The sequence below is a fragment of the Ascidia mentula genome, chromosome 9 (genome assembly GCF_947561715.1).
Source record: "Ascidia mentula chromosome 9, kaAscMent1.1, whole genome shotgun sequence".
NCBI lineage: Eukaryota > Metazoa > Chordata > Ascidiacea > Phlebobranchia > Ascidiidae > Ascidia > Ascidia mentula.
The window spans coordinates 927,540-947,150 of record NC_138574.1 but is presented as its reverse complement, the minus strand read 5'-3'; the positions used below and the strand labels follow the sequence as shown (position 1 = coordinate 947,150).

General features: G+C 38.2%; 1 protein-coding gene across 1 annotated transcript; it reads left to right on the top strand.

Annotated features, from left to right (window-relative positions):
* Positions 1–1,045: 1,045 nt before the first annotated feature.
* LOC145913743 (uncharacterized) lies at positions 1,046–16,615 on the top strand. The gene is made up of 18 exons (XM_083001492.1): positions 1,046–1,158; positions 1,672–1,765; positions 1,988–2,166; positions 3,901–4,003; positions 4,242–4,419; positions 5,241–5,377; positions 5,893–6,021; positions 6,359–6,439; positions 6,605–6,765; positions 7,641–7,740; positions 7,913–8,091; positions 8,988–9,090; positions 9,330–9,518; positions 13,029–13,153; positions 13,664–13,757; positions 13,980–14,158; positions 15,900–16,002; positions 16,242–16,615. The coding sequence occupies exons 1-18, from the start codon at positions 1,092–1,094 to the stop codon at positions 16,420–16,422; spliced, it is 2,382 nt and encodes a 793-aa protein (XP_082857618.1). The 5' UTR covers positions 1,046–1,091; the 3' UTR covers positions 16,423–16,615.
* The last annotated feature ends 2,996 nt before the right edge of the window (positions 16,616–19,611 follow it).

The window sequence follows — 19,611 nt, the reverse complement described above, 5'->3', positions numbered from 1 at the left end:
GTGGTTTCACGGGGTATATTGTGGCCAAGGTACACTGGTGCGCAAGCCCACAACTTGCCAGGCAACCTTCACATAAACGTAGGGGATCTCTACCAGCATATTAGACAACGCAGCAATGTTACATGAAATATTACTGCACCTATGCAGGAACATAAAATCAGTGCAACGTATGACCATCAAGCCACTTCTCAACAATGTGAAGTCAAACCAAACACCCAAGTTATATTTCAACAAAGAAAGAGCGATACTGGTTGACCGACGTGTTTTGATAATGGCGGGAACTCCAAAGCTTCAGCAGAAAAGCACTTAGTGGTTTCGATCACGACGGAAACTACCACATTAGGAGTCCATCAGTTACAAAAATAAGCGGTCTCGGCGAAGCATTTCAAAGGATCGTGACAAACAATTTCAAGACTGAACAGTTTCTCTAATTCATGAGAAAAATGTGTAGGCAAAACAACAACTGCGCGTTTTAAACAAGTTGTACATGTTATAACTGCCAGCAGATGAATAAACAGCTTATCGGAAAACAATGGACACATCATACATATATCTACCAAAGCAAACGCAGGCTACAAATACTCCGACTCTGTCCTACATTGGTAAAAACATACTGGGACTGTACACGCAATCCAGTGAAAACGCCATGCCTTGCTTGGCTATCTAGCTGGCAAAATCTGTGGTCCTGTTTGCAGGTCACCAAAGTTTTGTAAATATACTTATGTTTATGTGGGTATCGGCTAAAGGACGTAGAATGAGATGCGCCCAAATAAAGTTTAAAAATTCCATGTACATTTAATAGTGCGTGTGCTTATCCAGGAAGGCGGGTACTTGTGGATTTGTTTGAGTTCGCTGCCTTGAGGTTGAACACGACAAAATGGTAACAACCCGAAAACCTTTTGTTCAGATAAGATTTGAATTCCCGACGGGCGTTGTCAGTTGACGTTCATAAGTCGCAAATAATAAAAAAAAAATGTCGGCGAATATTTTCTCCCCAGACTGTCCATATATAGGCTGTCTCTCCATTTCGTGACAGTCACAACGCAAAGACTTTGAAGCACACGGAACAAAAAGTACAACGCAGCAAGAAGATGTTGAGTCAAATAATCGTGATCGCCACTTTGGCGTTGGTGGCCAAAACAAACGCGTTGCAAAGCGGTAAGTCTTCAAAGATTGTTCTTTGCAAACTCGCTGGTTGTGGTAATTGGCACAATGTTTTTTGGGCAGTGTCGATAATTCAGGCAAGTTTAATAATTAGATTTACGTAACAACAAGTGTGAAGATATTTTACTAAAAGACCTAATGCGCTTTTTCGCCACAAAACCAAAGTCAGTAAAAAAATTCTCGCCCCTTTTGGATGTCTCAGGCAGGCCTTTTGTAGTTAACATTTGTAACCAGCATTAAACGTTGAGTACGTTTAGGGCCCATACTGCAAGGTATCCCAACGTTTGAATAAGTTCATAAAATAAAGATGGTTTAATGATAGAACTAGTGATCAAAACATGTAATTAAAGTAACTGTGACGCTGAATCAGTGAGACTCCATTAGGACTCAATATTTCTACTTAAAAGCAACAGAAATCATTTAAAATGCTTCATTGTGTTGGTGGTTTGGGATTTGATCAGAATCATGTCTCCGTTCAGTAGTCAAAAAGCTTCTATACAATTGCAGTAATTTGTGAGCACCAAACCCATACAATATCGTGCGACAGAGGATTTGATCTGAAGATAAATGATGCGTTTTATGGCAGAGATGACCATTATACGTAAGTGATATTGTGTTTATTATTTGATTGAGAACTGACCTAATTTTTAATTGTGGTGTGACGTCAGTAATTTGAGACTTAGTTTAATTTTGCTACAAGGTACAAGCACTTGCCAAACATACTTCAGCCGTATTACTGATTGGTTGTAAAATAATTTAATAAAGCTAAAATTGTGGATTGGACAATTTATGGCATTTGAAATATGTCCACCATGTTATTTAGATGCGGAGGTCCAGTGAAGACGACAAACTGCAGAGCCGGTGGTTCTACAGATAAAATAGCGCGTGCCTGCAACTATCGCAATTCCTGTACTTTGACAGCAAAAAACTGGGTGTTTGGTGACCCATGTTATGGAACGTTCAAGTACATACGGGTTTCATACACATGTACACCGCAACATAGTAAGTTTAAATGAAACGACCGTTTTTGAAGAAATATTTATGGGCAAATCCCCTCGAAACAACACACGATACTTAGTGAGTAACCAAGCGACTGTTTTTGTCCCTTTTGTGCGTAGTTAAAAGTGCATATGACACTGCCATGGCAACTTTGCGTAAAACCAAAGGTACATCTACAACAAACATATATCCAAAGTTTTTCGATTCTACGTCAACTAAAAAATGTAGAAAACTGCACTAAAGTAGCGGCGACCAAAAATCGTAAACCTTTTGCGCTGTGGCGAAATTGACATCACACAAGGCGCTCACGTCAAAAAAATGCATTGTTTACATAGGAGGAGGCGCCTTATATTGCAGATATCGAATAGTTTCAAACATAGGATAATCCACAGATTACGTTACCTCAAAGGTCAGGACAAGGTTTTACATCACACAAAAATATGTCACTGTGACGTCACAAACCAAAGGCTTATTTGTCCCTAATTAACGGAAGACCAAAGGGTATAGCAGCAACGACATTACTCTGTACTTCGATAAGACGGGGATGGTGCGTTTCTTTGCTCAGTGACATTACATAACGTCATTTTGGGTGTGATGTCATGACTTTAACCTCACCTTTGTGTTGGCTTTAATTTGATAATTCCAACATTTCTAGTTACAACTATATTGCAAAAAATACATTAGTGGTTGATTGTGGCGAATTAAATAAATCATTTATGACGCGAACTCGTAGGCAACGCTACTGTCGGACAAAAAGTGGTACTATGACAGAATAACAGTGTTGTGTTGCATAATCACCTAATTTGTTCGGTTTTTCTCTGCGGTCTCTGCCAGCCTCAAAATTCAATTAACCTACTTCTATCCTTTGCTGTAAGTGGACAAAACGACAATGCTAAATTGACGGTTTGTCTCTGTCGTGTTTTCAAAAATTCATGTATCACGTTAGCGACCATAAGTGCTGTAACAACAAGAACACCCTGTCCCAGTAACTGTTTTATTATTACACAATTAAATAAGACATAATAGGTCGTAACAGCGGCCATCTGTGGCTTGCTGCCAGCACTCGCACGACCAAAGCGCCTTTTATGACGTCAGGCATAAATAATCTCGCTTTCGCACGATTTCGTTCGCAGCAGTAAAAATGCGACTTTGATCAGCTGTATCTCAGAAACCAGTCGTAGTATAAAGCTACTTTTTTCGCCAAAATTTTTTTAAAGTTATGAACATCTCTTAGTTTAATTATTAACATGTTTTATTTTTCCGTGTCACATGCACTTTAATGTTCTGGTAACCAAAAAATCTTGACCTCGTTCTAACGACCAGTCAACTTCTTTAAGTTGTGAGAAGCAAATAGTCCGCGGCAGACCTTTAAGATTGAACATCAAACGGCCGGATTGGCAGGAAAATATCTCAATAAAACTTTCAACCCCCTTTGGGTTCAGCGACTGAACGATCCAAAAAGACATAGAAAAGTATTTAAGACTCCCATATACTCTTTCCGGGTACCCGGATCCGGCGCAAGACATCACTAGTAAGGCGTAATTCAAAAATAAGACATGAAAACTTCACTGAAAGTTTGTCACAAAATTACGATTACGCTGACTCAGTAAAAGCCGTTAAAATGGAATTTATCATATAACCGCCTCTCAACTCAAAACAACAAAAATTATTTCATTTGCCTGAATGTTTGATCGTAAACATATCTAGCCTCAACAAGAAGCCAATAATTTTTTGTAGAAACTGAAGTGATATGTGAGCATCACTACAAGAATATTGCCTGCGCAAGTGGATACAGTCTGGTGATAACTGATGCGTTTTATGGCAGAGATGATCCGCATATGTAAGATATCATCTTGTTTTTTGAGTTATTGATAAAGAATCATTTTTATTTGTAATAAGTATAATGTACATTTAACTGTTTTACTAAATTCCTTTGCACAATAGACTTTGCAATTACTTCTTCACAATATTAAAATAGCTACACATTCATAAGCAGGGCCATTTTAGTCCATCGATTGATTCGGGCAAACTTGAAACAAGTACTTTGGATTGTGCAACATTTCCACTATGTTATTTAGATGCGGAGGTCCAGTGAAGACGACAAACTGCAGAGCCGGTGGTTCTAGAGACAAAATAACGCGTGCCTGCAACTCTCGCAATTCCTGTACTTTGTCAGCTAGAAACGGGGTGTTTGGTGACCCATGTTATGGAACATTTAAATACATACGGGTTACATACACATGCACACCCAACAAATAACAATTTTGAGTAATAAGAACAAATGTAACTTGACAGTGAATTGCATTGTTGTGTTTGCTAGCTAAAGTTAAATTAGAAATAAACTAAATGTAGCCTACACGTGATGAAATTATAGTAGTTTTGTACATAAATCAGTAGCTAATTTGACAATTTGTGAGTAACAATAATTATTGTAGTTGTGTACATAACTCAGTAGCTCATTTGACAATTTGTGAGTGACAATAAACACGATTTGTCGTAAAAACCTTTGCAAAGAATTCTTTGTATTACAAGTTTTCGATGGTATTTGAAAGGCGACATGCGTCACTTTTCATATATGTTTCGCGGCATACTTTAAACCAGGTTAATTAATGTGGATACATAAAAAGCAAAAATTGCGCAGGGTTGGAGAAGGAAGCATAAAAGTATTATTCTAAAAAATTCACCCAAATTATCTAGTCTAATAAAACTGCTAATAGCAACGCATTACGCGCAAAAATCGCAAAACAACCTCCCACCATAGCTTATTACAACTACAAATGCAAGTCTTACAAGTACTATTTACATCACCGTGGCAGTTTAGGTGGTGGAAACAAATAAACGCTTACTTTTTCAACACATAGACAAACCATACACAAGATAAGCAAAGTGGAGCCAATAATATGAATTGTGTAGGCCTTTTAGGTCGAAACAGTGACTATCTGCAGCTTACACAAAACCATACACATTTGCTAAAATCATAGGACACCACACATATTGTTCAACTAAGACCGACATGACAGGGTCTGCGTTACCTGGGTATCTTTTTGTCTTTAACCGAAAAATACGAACTTTTTTAGGAAACTGGACCAGATATTGGTGAAAGACACAACGTAATTGAACAATCTGACGAAAATTTGACTAATCAAAAGAACAGAAAGCCCTTAGTGGGTGCACAAGTCAAGTGTCCACGAATAAAATCCTTGGACAACCCAAGGTATTTGCAGTTAGAAGCACTTCTAGCCCACGTTCCCGAAGCGACGTGATTCGATATTTGCATATTTCAAGGTTTAAGGTTCAAAAAAGAAGCGGAACCAAGTAAAAAGAAGTCAGCTCATAGATGCTATATAGATCACAAAATGTACAGGAAGTTAGTTAGTTATCAAATATTGAGACACACACCAAATATTGATTTGCCCCCTCGGCCTTGGTAATTCTCCTTCCATCATTTGTTGCAAACACTCGATGCCAACTTTTATGAAAGCTCGTTACACATCCATAAAGTTTAATGACCATTCAAAAGACGGTAATAACCTGTTCTGCGCTGCAAGACGGGGTAATAAAACAATGAAGACATGAAAACCTCAATGAAAGTTTACGATAATGATGACTCAGTAAGAGCCCCCAACGATTGAATTTACCATATAACAGCCTGATATAAAAGACTCAAAACAACAATAATTATTTCATTTGCCTGAGTGTTTGATCATAAACGTCACTTCCTTCAACCAGAAGCCAAAAGTTTTTGACATTTGCAGAAACTGAAGTGATTTGTGAGCATGACTCTAAGAAATTAGCCTGCGAAAGTGGATACAGTCTGGTGATAACTGATGCGTTTTATGGCAGAGATGGCCAGGATACGTAAGATATCATTTTTTTGTATCATTTTGTTAACTGCGCGTTTTAAACAAGTTGTACATGTTATACCTGTCAGGGGACGAATAAACAGCTTATCGAAAAACAATGGACACATCATACATATATCTACCACAGCAAACGCAGGCTATAAATACTCCGACTCTGTCCTACATTGGTAAAAACATACTGCGACTACAGTGAAACAAGCGTCATGTCTTGCTTGGATATTTAGCTGGCAAAACCGTCGGAAGTCATTAAAGTTGCACTGATGAAGCCAACACGTCGAAACCGTGGTCGTGTTTGCAGGTCACCAAAGTTTTTTGGATATGCTTATGTTTAGGTGGATATCGGCTAAAGGGCGTGTGCGTGCTTGTCCACGAAGGCGGGTAATTGTAGATTTATTGGAGTTCGCTGGATTGAGGTTTAAACACGATAAAATGGTAATAACCCAAAAACCTTTTGTTCGGATACAATGTATACGAAAGAGTCTTTAACGGGCATAGTTCCAGATGGGCGTTGTCAGTATTTGACATTTGAAGGTCGCAAACAATAAAAAAAAATGTCGGCAAATATTTTCTCCCTATAGTCTCTCACATCCTGGCAGTCACAACGCAGAGACTTCGAAGCACACGGAACAAAAAGTACAACGCAACAGGAAGATGTTGAAGGAAATGATCGTGATCGCCATTTTGGCGTTTGTGGCCAAAGCAAACGTGTTGGAAAGACAAAAACGGGCCGAGTTTAAGGGTAAGGCTTTAAAGGATTGTTCTCTGCAAACTCGTTAGTTGTGATAATTGGAACAAGATTTTTTTGGTCCGTGTCGATAATTATTTCAGGCAAGTTTAATATTTGAATTTATGTAAAAATAAGTGAGAAAATATTTTACTGAAACACTTAATGCGTTTTTTTGCCACAGAACCTTTAATATCAGTAAAATATTATCGCACCTTTGCATGTCTTAGGCAGGCCTTGTGGAAGAAAATGTTGCTTCTTGTTTTATCGAGCAGGGAAACCTTTACGCTTGCGATTCTGTAACAAAAAGAATTGTTGATTTCCAGATCTGTGCATGATTGGTGACCAACCTGTTAGTGGGGAACCATTCGCTAATCCTAAATGATTGCTCTACGTAAAAAACAAAAGTGCCTGTCGTGTTTCGGTAAACCACAAAACCTTCCTGTCAACATTTAAATTGAGATAATCAAAAAACAAATTTAGCCGAAAATCATCGAAGAAACATTTTTATACCGCTGTACGATCATGGACAATAAAAGCTTTCCTCCCTTAAACGTATTTGTTAACTCCCAAAGGTCCAGACGCGGGACCCTGGGCAAATGAACATTTAAGACCAGCATCAAACGTTGAGTAATTTTAGGGACCAGACTACAAGGTAACCCAACGTTTAAATAAGTCCATAAAATGACGATTTGATGGTGATGATACGGACTAGTAGCCAAAACGTGTAATCAATGTATACTGTGACGCTGAATCTGTGAGACTCCCTTAGGCCTCTCAATATTTCTGCTTAAAAGCAACAGAAATCGTTTAAACTGCTTCATGGTGTTGGTGGTTGGGGATTTGATCAGAAACATGCCTCCGATCAGTAGCTAACACGCTTTAAACAGTTGCAGTAATTTGTGAGCATCAAACCAAGACAATATCGTGCGAAAGTGGATTTCATTTGAAGATAACTGATGCGTTTTATGGCAGAAATGACAAGAATACGTAAGTTATATTATGTTTACGAAGTAATTAATTAATAACTGATCTGATTTTTAATTCTTGTGTTAAGTATGCAATACGAAATTGTGTTTAATTTTGCTACAAGATTTATTTGAAAGTTTTCATTGTAAGTATAATGTACATTTTTGTGCAACATTTTCAATATGTTTCTCAGATGCGGAGGTTCAGTGAGGACCACAAACTGCAAAGCCTGGAGTTCTAAATATAAAATAACGAGTACCTGCAACTATCGCAGTTCCTGCACTTTGTCTGCTAAGAACGGGGTGTTTGGTGACCCGTGTAAGGGAACATTGAAGTACATACGTGTTTCATACACATGCACACCACAACTTAGTAAGTTTGAATGAAATATTTATGGGTAATTCCTTTTTGAACCAAAACACGACATACTTGGTGTGTAACCAAGCAACGGATTTTCTCCCTTTCGTGCGTATAGTTTAATGTTCTGGTGACCACAAAATCTTGACCACGTTAAACGAGCAATCAAGCTTTTCAATTTACGAGAAGCAAATAGTCGGCAGCAGACTTTAAGATGGAACACCAAACGTAATATTGGCCGGAATCTCTCTATCATTGGTCGGAAACTGTCTCAATAAAACTTTCAATCACGGGTTTAGAACGATCTAAAATGACGTAGAAAAGTATTTAAGAATCCCATAAAACTCCTTTGTTGACCCCGAAGATCCAAGCACAGAATCCTGAATCACAGGACAAACTAAGTTTAACATTTACCTCGCCCTAACTTCATGCACGATAAAAACACAACGCAAAGTTTTGCTACATTCTGTGATCAAACAAATTTTTGTTACCCAGCATCTCAGCCGACCATTATTTTTAAACAATAAACGTACGTTACTTAAACCGAGGTCACAAAACACGACATCTACATTGCGGACCAACGTTTTTGAAAGCTTGGCAGACATCGATAAAGTTTAATGACTATTTAAGGACCACAACGATCACTGTTACTGATTTCAGACGCATTTATATGAGTGGCCCATATAACCTGTTCTGCACTGTAAGACGGCGTAATTAAAAAATAACAACATGAAAACCTCAATCAAAGTTTACAATTACGCTGACTCAGTAAAAGCCACAACGATAGAATTTACCATATAACAGCCTCATATAAAACACTCTAAATAACGAAAACTATTTCATTTGCTTGAGTGTTTGATCATAAACATGACTACCGTCAACCAGAAGCCAACGGTTTTTTACAATTGCAGAAACTGCAGTGATTTGTGAGCATGACTCTAGGAAATTGGCCTGCGAAAGTGGATACATTTTGGCGATAACTGATGCGTTTTATGGCAGAGATGACAAGGATACGTAAGTTATCATTCTGTTGTGATTTGTGATTTATTGTGATTAATTGATCATTTTAAGTATAATGTACATTTTTATTGTTTTACCGAATTCCGTTGCGTAACAAACATTTCCAATTACTTCTGCACAAATTTAAAATAGATACACAGCAAGCAAGGTCGTTTTTAACCCTTGATTGGTCCAAACCAACTAATTTAATGAAAATACTTTGGTTTGTGCAACATTTCTAATATATTTCTCAGATGCCGAGGTGCAGTGAAGACGACAAACTGCAGAGCCGGTGGTTCTAGAGATAAAATAATGAGGTCCTGCAACAAACGCAATTCCTGTTATTTGTCAGCTAAAAACTGGGTGTATGGTGAACCATGTTATGGAACGTTTAAGTACATACGGGTTACATACATATGCACACCCAAATATAACATTTTTGGGTAAAAAGAACAAATGTAACTTGACAGTGAACTGCATTGTTGTATTTGGTAACTAAAGACAAATTAGAAATAAGCTAAATGTAGCCTATCCGTAATGAAATTATAGTAGTTGTGTACATAACTCAGTAGCTCGTTTGACAATTTGTGAGTAACAATAAATACGATTTGTCCTAAAAACCTTTTTGAGGAATTCTTTGTATTACAAGTTTACGATAGTATTTGAAAGGCGATATGCGTCACTTTTCATATATGTTTCGGGGCATACTTTAAACCAGGTTAATTAATGTGGATGTAGAAAAAGCAAAAATTGCGCAGGGTTGGAGAAAGAAGCATAAAAGTATTATTCTAAAAATTTAAGAGAACTTTTCAGCATTAAAACAAAACGTCTTACGGGGAGATCTGAATACACACCAACGACTACACAAAGATCAACATGTTAACGAAGTATGCAGTCTAACTAAACTGCTAATAGCAACGCATTACGCACAAAATTGCAAAATAACCTCCCGCCATAGCTTATTACAACTATAAATGCAAGTCTTACAAGTACTATTTACATAACCGTGGCAGTTTAGGTGGTGGAAACAAATAAACGCTTTCCATTGCAACACATTGGCAAAACCATACACAAGATAAGCAAAGTGGAGCCAATAATATGAATTGTGTAAGCCTTTTAGGGCGAAACAGTGACCATCTGCAGCTTACACAAAACCATACACATTTGCTAAAATCATAGGAAACCATATCTATTGTTCAACTAAGATCGACATGATAGGGTCTGCTTTACCACTAGGTGGCGCGGAAAAAGTTAAAAGGTTTACTTCGCTGTGACCACGAAGCTGTTCAAGGTTTCCTGACGTGTGAAGGATTTTAATTTTTGCATCTTTTCGTCTTTAAGCAATGGTACAAGTAGCGCAGCACAGTTGCAGTGAGACACACAAGTTCGAAACTTTTGTTCGATGAAAGTCAAGTAAAAGCAACGATAAAAGTTATTGTGGTATTGGGACTCGTGGCTTTCTGCACACTTGCCTTTGGAAATCCGGTCGAAGGTGGAGAAGAGCCGGATGCAACCGGAAGTGACGAAACAGATAACTTTTGAATTTTGATTTAGCTCGCGATTTAGTTTGTTGTTATCAACCGCCTTATGAAAGAAAAAGCGCTGCATCTTTAATCAAAACTAACATACCTTTGTGAATCTGTGCAAATAAAGATAAACACAAAGTATAATTTGCCAATGAGCACAAAAAACTTTGTGGGTGTGAAGGCACCGAGCAAGTGGAGGAATAGAGAATACAACCACAGTGTGTTTTACATATCACATATACTTGGGTGCAAAATATTTGGAGTTGATAACTTTGAAAATGAAAGCCAAAGCTAAAATGCTGTTAATCATTAGTAAACGTTTCGAACACTAACTGGGTTCATCATCAGTACTACAATGAGCGCATGCAAGAAAAGCGTCGGGGTAATTAAGGACTGAGCAGGCAGAAGGGAAACAGCAGCAGCAACAACGCGCAACAAGCCAGGGGCATGTCACGTGACAACAACATGGAAGCACAGCAACGACTGCAGCCTGACACATTGCTAATGATGACGTCGCTGCTGTGCTTCCATGTTGTTGTCACGTGACATGCCCCTGGCTTGTTGCGCGTTGTTGCTGCTGCTGTTTCCCTTCTGCCTGCTGAGTCCTTTATTACCCCGACGCTTTTCTTGCATGCGCTCATTGTAGTACTGATGATGAACCCAGTTAGTGTTCAAAACGTTTACTAATGATTAACAGCATTTTAGCTTTGGCTTTCATTTTCAAAGATATCCCATATATGTACTTAAATATGCCCTTAGTAATTGTCTAATTCGTGTATTGTTATACCACTTATACCCCACTAGATTACAAACTTCAACATTCGCCCTAAATCTGACTTAAATCCTCAGAAATTGATTTAAATAAAAAATAGTTTTGGAAAACTGTTACTAAATGGATTAAAGCTACACGAGACAACCAACTAGTTCAGTCTATTGTTGAATTCTGGAACAGGCGTGTGTGGTCATTTTAACTCGAAATTTACTCGTCCAATCGTCTTATCATGCTAATACATTCACCATATACGCATTAAACAATTGCTATTGAAGTTTGTAGTAAGTGAGGAAGAAGTTGATGTGAAAGCAATGAGATAATACCACCACAGTTAGACAGTATAGAAACTTAAGCAATCAATGTTGGTCTATACATAAACCTATTCAAAGGTACAACACGCAGCGACAGGAAAATTACTCCAACTCTAGTATGTTTAACAAGCACCTATGCAGGCCATTAGGTTCGCAGGCTTGGCAGCCCAGGCATTGCAGCCTAGCTGGATCAGCCACTTTTTCCTGACAAGTCGGAGTAAGATTTGAAAAATCAAGCTCCCAGTGAGGTTTGAACTCACGACCCTGGGTTAACCAGGCCCAACGCACTACCAACTGAGCTACAGGAGCTCGGTGGTTTCACGGGGTATATTGTGGCCAAGGTACACTGGTGCGCAACTTGCCAGGCAACCTTCACATAAACGTAGGGGATCTCTACCAGCATATTAGACAACGCAGCAATGTTACATGAAATATTACTGCACCTATGCAGGAACATAAAATCAGTGCAACGTATGACCATCAAGCCACTTCACAACAATGTGAAGTCAAACCAAACACCCAAGTTATATTTCAATAAAGGAAGAGCGATACTGGTTGACCGACGTGTTTTGATAATGGCGGGAACTCCAAAGCTTCAGCAGAAAAGCGCTTAGTGGTTTCGATCACGACGGAAACTACCACATTAGGAGTCCATCAGTTACAAAAATAAGCGGTCTCGGCGAAGCATTTCAAAGGATCGTGACAAACAATTTCAAGACTGAACAGTTTCTCTAATTCATGAGAAAAATGTGTAGGCAAAACAACAACTGCGCGTTTTTAACAAGTTGTACATGTTATACCTGCCAGCAGATGTATAAACAGCAAATCGGAAAACAATGGACATATCATACATATATCTACCAAAGCAATCGCAGGCTACAAATACTCCGACTCTGTCCTACATTGGTAAAAACATACTGGGACTGTAAACATAATCCAGCGAAATAAACGCCATGCCTTGCTTGGCTATCTAGCTGGCAAAATCTGTGGTCCTGTTTGTAGGTCACCAAAGTTTTGTAGATATGCTTATGTTTATGTGGGTATCGGCTATAGGGCGTAGAATGAGATGCGCCCAACTAAAGTTTAAAAATTCCATGTACTTTTAATAGTGCGTGTGCTTATCCAGGAAGGCGGGTACTTATGGATTTGTTTGAGTTTGCTGCCTTGAGGTTGAACACGACAAAATGGTAACAACCCGAAAACCTTTTGTTCAAATAAGATTTGAATTCCCGACGGGCGTTGTCAGTTGACGTTCATAAGTCGCAAATAATAAAAAAAAAAATGTCGGCGAATATTTTCTCCCCAGACTGTCCATATATAGCCAGTCTCTCCATTTCGTGACAGTCACAACGCAAAGACTTTGAAGCACACGGAACAAAAAATACAACGCAGCAAGAAGATGTTGAGTCAAATAATCGTGATCGCCACAACTTTGGCGTTGGCGGCCAAAACAAACGCGTTGCAAAGCGGTAAGTCTTTAAAGATTGTTCTTTGCAAACTCGCTGGTTGTGGTAATTGGCACAATGTTTTTTGGGCAGTGTCGATAATTCAGGCAAGTTTAATAATTTGATTTACGTAACAACAAGTGTGAAGATATTTTACTAAAAGACCTAATGCGCTTTTTCGCCACAAAACCAGTCAGTAAAAAAATTCTCGCACCTTTGGATGTCTCAGGCAGGCCTTTTGTAGTTAACATTTGTAACCAGCATTAAACGTTGAGTACGTTTAGGGGCCAGACTGCAAGGTATCCCAACGTTTGAATAAGTTCATAAAATAAAGATGGTTTAATGATAGAACTAGTGATCAAAACATGTAATTAAAGTAACTGTGACGCTGAATCAGTGAGACTCCATTAGGACTCAATATTTCTACTTAAAAGCAACAGAAATCATTTAAAGTGCTTCATTGTGTTGGTGGTTTGGGATTTGATCAGAATCATGTCTCCGTTCAGTAGTCAAAAAGCTTCTATACAATTGCAGTAATTTGTGAGCACCAAACCCATACAATATCGTGCGAAAGTGGATTTGATCTAAAGATAAATGATGCGTTTTATGGCAGAGATGACCATTATACGTAAGTGATATTGTGTTTATTATTTGATTGAGAACTGACCTAATTTTTAATTGTGGTGTGACGTAAGTAATTTGAGACTTAGTTTAATTTTGCTACAAGGTACAAGCACTTGCCAAACATACTTTAGCCGTATTACTGATTGGTTGTAAAATAATTTAATAAAGCTAAAATTGTGGATTGGACAATTTATGGCATTTGAAATATGTCCACCATGTTATTTAGATGCGGAGGTCCAGTGAAGACGACAAACTGCAGAGCCGGTGGTTCTACAGATAAAATAGCGCGTGCCTGCAACTATCGCAATTCCTGCACTTTGACAGCAAAAAACTGGGTGTTTGGTGACCCATGTTATGGAACGTTCAAGTACATACGGGTTTCATACACATGTACACCGCAACATAGTAAGTTTAAATGAAACGACCGTTTTTGAAGAAATATTTATGGACAAATCCCCTCGAAACAACACACGATACTTAGTGAGTAACCAAGCGACTGTTTTTGTCCCTTTTGTGCGTAGTTAAAAGTGCATATGACACTGCCATGGCAACTTTGCGTAAAACCAAAGGTACATCTACAACAAACATATATCCAAAGTTTTTCGATTCTACGTCAACTAAAAAATGTAGAAAACTGCACTAAAGTAGCGGCGACCAAAAATCGTAAACCTTTTGCGCTGTGGCGAAATTGACATCACACAAGGCGCTCACGTCAAAAAAATGCATTGTTTACATAGGAGGAGGCGCCTTATATTGCAGATATCGAATAGTTTCAAACATAGGATAATCCACAGATTACGTTACCTCAAAGGTCAGGACAAGGTTTTACATCACACAAAAATATGTCACTGTGACGTCACAAACCAAAGGCTTATTTGTCCCTAATTAACGGAAGACCAAAGGGTATAGCAGCAACGACATTACTCTGTACTTCGATAAGACGGGGATGGTGCGTTTCTTTGCTCAGTGACATTACATAACGTCATTTTGGGTGTGATGTCATGACTTTAACCTCACCTTTGTGTTGGCTTTAATTTGATAATTCCAACATTTCTAGTTACAACTATATTGCAAAAAATACATTAGTGGTTGATTGTGGCGAATTAAATAAATCATTTATGACGCGAACTCGTAGGCAACGCTACTGTCGGACAAAAAGTGGTACTATGACAGAATAACAGTGTTGTGTTGCATAATCACCTAATTTGTTCGGTTTTTCTCTGCGGTCTCTGCCAGCCTCAAAATTCAATTAACCTACTTCTATCCTTTGCTGTAAGTGGACAAAACGACAATGCTAAATTGACGGTTTGTCTCTGTCGTGTTTTCAAAAATTCATGTATCACGTTAGCGACCATAAGTGCTGTAACAACAAGAACACCCTGTCCCAGTAACTGTTTTATTATTACACAATTAAATAAGACATAATAGGTCGTAACAGCGGCCATCTGTGGCTTGCTGCCAGCACTCGCACGACCAAAGCGCCTTTTATGACGTCAGGCATAAATAATCTCGCTTTCGCACGATTTCGTTCGCAGCAGTAAAAATGCGACTTTGATCAGCTGTATCTCAGAAACCAGTCGTAGTATAAAGCTACTTTTTTCGCCAAAATTTTTTTAAAGTTATGAACATCTCTTAGTTTAATTATTAACATGTTTTATTTTTCCGTGTCACATGCACTTTAATGTTCTGGTAACCAAAAAATCTTGACCTCGTTCTAACGACCAGTCAACTTCTTTAAGTTGTGAGAAGCAAATAGTCCGCGGCAGACCTTTAAGATTGAACATCAAACGGCCGGATTGGCAGGAAAATATCTCAATAAAACTTTCAACCCCCTTTGGGTTCAGCGACTGAACGATCCAAAAAGACATAGAAAAGTATTTAAGACTCCCATATACTCTTTCCGGGTACCCGGATCCGGCGCAAGACATCACTAGTAAGGCGTAATTCAAAAATAAGACATGAAAACTTCACTGAAAGTTTGTCACAAAATTTACGATTACGCTGACTCAGTAAAAGCCGTTAAAATGGAATTTATCATATAACCGCCTCTCAACTCAAAACAACAAAAATTATTTCATTTGCCTGAATGTTTGATCGTAAACATATCTAGCCTCAACAAGAAGCCAATAATTTTTTACAATTGCAGAAACTGAAGTGATTTGTGAGCATAACTACAAGAATATTGCCTGCGCAAGTGGATACAGTCTGGTGATAACTGATGCGTTTTATGGCAGAGATGATCCGCATATGTAAGATATCATCTTGTTTTTTGAGTTTTTGATAAAGAATCATTTTTGTTTGTAATAAGTATAATGTACATTCAAATGTTTTACTAAATTCCTTTGCACAATAGACTTTGCCAATTACTTCTTCACAACATTAAAATAGCTACACATTCATAAGCAAGGCGAATTTAGTCCATCGATTGATTCGGGCAAACTTGAAACAAGTACTTTGGATTGTGCAACATTTCCACTATGTCATTTAGATGCGGAGGTCCAGTGAAGACGACAAACTGCAGAGCCGGTGGTTCTAGAGACAAAATAACGCGTGCCTGCAACTCTCTCAATTCCTGTACTTTGTCAGCTAGAAACGGGGTGTTTGGTGACCCATGTTATGGAACATTTAAATACATACGGGTTACATACACATGCACACCCAACAAATAACAATTTTGAGTAATAAGAACGAATGTAACTTGACAGTGAATTGCATTGTTGTGTTTGCTAGCTAAAGTTAAATTAGAAATAAACTAAATGTAGCCTACACGTGATGAAATTATAGTAGTTTTGTACATAAATCAGTAGCTAATTTGACAATTTGTGAGTAACAATAATTAGTGTAGTTGTGTACATAACTCAGTAGCTCGTTTGACAATTTGTGAGTGACAATAAACACGATTTGTTGTAAAAACCTTTGCAAAGAATTCTTTGTATTACAAGTTTACGATAGTAGGTGCAAGGCGATATACGTCATTTTTCATATATGTTTGACGTCATACTTTAAACCAGGTTAATTAATGTGGATACATAAAAAGCAAAAATTGCGCAGGGTTGGAGAAGGAAGCATAAAAGTATTATTCTAAAAAATTCACCCAAATTATCTAGTCTAATAAAACTGCTAATAGCAACGCATTACGCACAAAATTGCAAAATAACCTCCCGCCATAGCTTATTACAACTATAAATGCAAGTCTCACAAGTACTATTTACATCACCGTGGCAGTTTAGGTGGTGGAAACAAATAAACGCTTACTATTTCAACACATAGACAAACCATACACAAGATAAGCAAAGTGGAGCCAATAATATGAATTGTGTAAGCCTTTTAGGTCGAAACAGTGACCATCTGCAGCTTACACAAAACCATACACATTTGCTAAAATCATAGGACACCACACATATTGTTCAAAATAAGACCGACATGACAGGGTCTGCGTTACCTGGGTATCTTTTTGTCTTTAACCGAAAAATACGAACTTTTTTAGGAAACTGGACCAGATATTGGTGAAAGACACAACGTAATTGAACAATCTGACGAAAATTTGACTAATCAAAAGAACAGAAAGCCCTTAGTGGGTGCACAAGTCAAGTGTCCACGAATAAAATCCTTGGACAACCCAAGGTATTTGCAGTTAGAAGCACTTCTAGCCCACGTTCCCGAAGCGACGTGATTCGATATTTGCATATTTCACGGTTTAAGGTTAAAAAAAGAAGCGGAACCAAGTAAAAGGAAGCAGCTCATAGCTGCTATATAGATCACAAAATGTACAGGAAGTTAGTTAGTTATCAAATATTGAGACACACACCAAATATTGTTTTGCCCCCTCGGCCTTGGTAATTCTCCTTCCATCATTTGTTGCAAACACTCGATGCCAACTTTTATGAAAGCTCGTTACACATCCATAAAGTTTAATGACCATTCAAAAGACGGTAATAACCTGTTCTGCGCTGCAAGACGGGGTAATAAAACAATGAAGACATGAAAACCTCAATGAAAGTTTACGATAATGATGACTCAGTAAGAGCCCCCAACGATTGAATTTACCATATAACAGCCTGATATAAAATACTCATTTGCCTGAGTGTTTGATCATAAACTTCACTTCCTTCAACCAGAAGCCAAAAGTTTTTTACATTTGCAGAAACTGAAGTGATATGTGAGCATGACTCTAAGAAATTAGCCTGCGAAAGTGGATACAGTCTGGTGATAACTGATGAGTTTTATGGCAGAGATGGCCAGGATACGAAAGATATCAGTTTTTGATATGATTTTGTTAACTGCGCGTTTTAAACAAGTTGTACATGTTATACCTGTCAGGGGATGAATAAACAACTTATCGGAAAACAATGGACATATCATACATATATCTACCACAGCAAACGCAGGCTATAAATACTCCGACTCTGTCCTACATTGGTAAAAACATACTGCGACTGCAGTGAAACAAGCGCCATGTCTTGCTTGGCTATTTAGCTGGCAAAATCGTCGGAAGTCATTAAAGTTGCACTGATGAAGCCAACACGTCGAAACCGTGGTCGTGTTTGCAGGTCACCAAAGTTTTTGGATATACTTATGTTTAGGTGGATATCGGCTGAAGGGCGTGTGCGTGCTTGTCCACGAAGGCGGGTAATTGTAGATTTATTGGAGTTCGCTGGACTGAGGTTTAAACACGATAAAATGGTAACAACCCAAAAACCTTTTGTTCGGATACAATGTACGAAAGAGTCTTTAACGGGCAGAGTTCCAGATGGGCGTTGTCAGTATTTGACATTTGAAGGTCGCAAATAATAAAAGAAAATGTCGGCAAATATTTTCTCCCTATAATGTCCATATATAGCCAGTCTCTCACATCCCGGCAGTCACAACGCAGAGACTTCGAAGCACACGGAACAAAAAGTACAACGCAACAGGAAGATGTTGAAGGAAATGATCGTGATCGCCATTTTGGCGTTTGTGGCCAAAGCAAACGTGTTGGAAAGACAAAAACGAGCCGAACTTAGGGGTAAGGCTTTAAAGATTGTTCTTTGCAAACTCGTTAGTTGTGATAATTGGCACAAGATTTTCTTGGTCCGTGTCGATGAATTTTTCAGGCAAGTTTTATAATTACATTTATGTAAAAACAAGTGAAAAAATATTTTACTGAAACACTTAATGCGCTTTTTTGCCACAGAACCTTTAATATCAGTAAAATATTATCGCACCTTTTGCATGTCTTAGGCAGGCCTTGTGGAAGAAAATGTTGCTTCTTGTTTTATCGAGCAGGGAAACCTTTACGCTTGCGATTCTGTAACAAAAAAACTGGTTGATTTCCAGATCTGTGCATGATTGGTGACCAACCTGTTAGTGGGGAACCATTCGCTAATCCTAAATGATTGCTCTACGTAAAAAACAAAAGTGCCTGTCGTGTTTCGGTAAACCACAAAACCTTCCTGTCAACATTTAAATTGAGATAATCAAAAAACAAATTTAGCCGAAAATCATCGAAGAAACATTTTTATACCGCTGTACGATCATGGACAATAAAAGCTTTCCTCCCTTAAACGTATTTGTTAACTCCCAAAGGTCCAGACGCGGGACCCTGGGCAAATGAACATTTAAGACCAGCATTAACGTTGAGTAATTTTAGGGACCAGACTACAAGGTAACCCAACGTTTAAATAAGTCCATAAAATAATGATTTGATGGTGATGATACGGACTAGTAGCCAAAACGTGTAATCAATGTATACTGTGACGCTGAATCTGTGAGACTCCCTTAGGCCTCTCAATATTTCTGCTTAAAAGCAACAGAAATCGTTTAAACTGCTTCATGGTGTTGGTGGTTGGGGATTTGATCAGAAACATGCCTCCGATCAG

Coding starts and splice junctions, on each gene's coding strand:
- LOC145913743 (XM_083001492.1), top strand. CDS start 1,092: ATGTTGAGTCAAATAATCGTGATCGCCACTTTGGCGTTGGTGGCCAAA. Junction 2,167..3,900: donor CACATGTACACCGCAACATA/GTAAGTTTAAAT, acceptor AATTTTTTGTAG/AAACTGAAGTGATATGTGAG. Junction 8,092..8,987: donor CACATGCACACCACAACTTA/GTAAGTTTGAAT, acceptor TTACAATTGCAG/AAACTGCAGTGATTTGTGAG.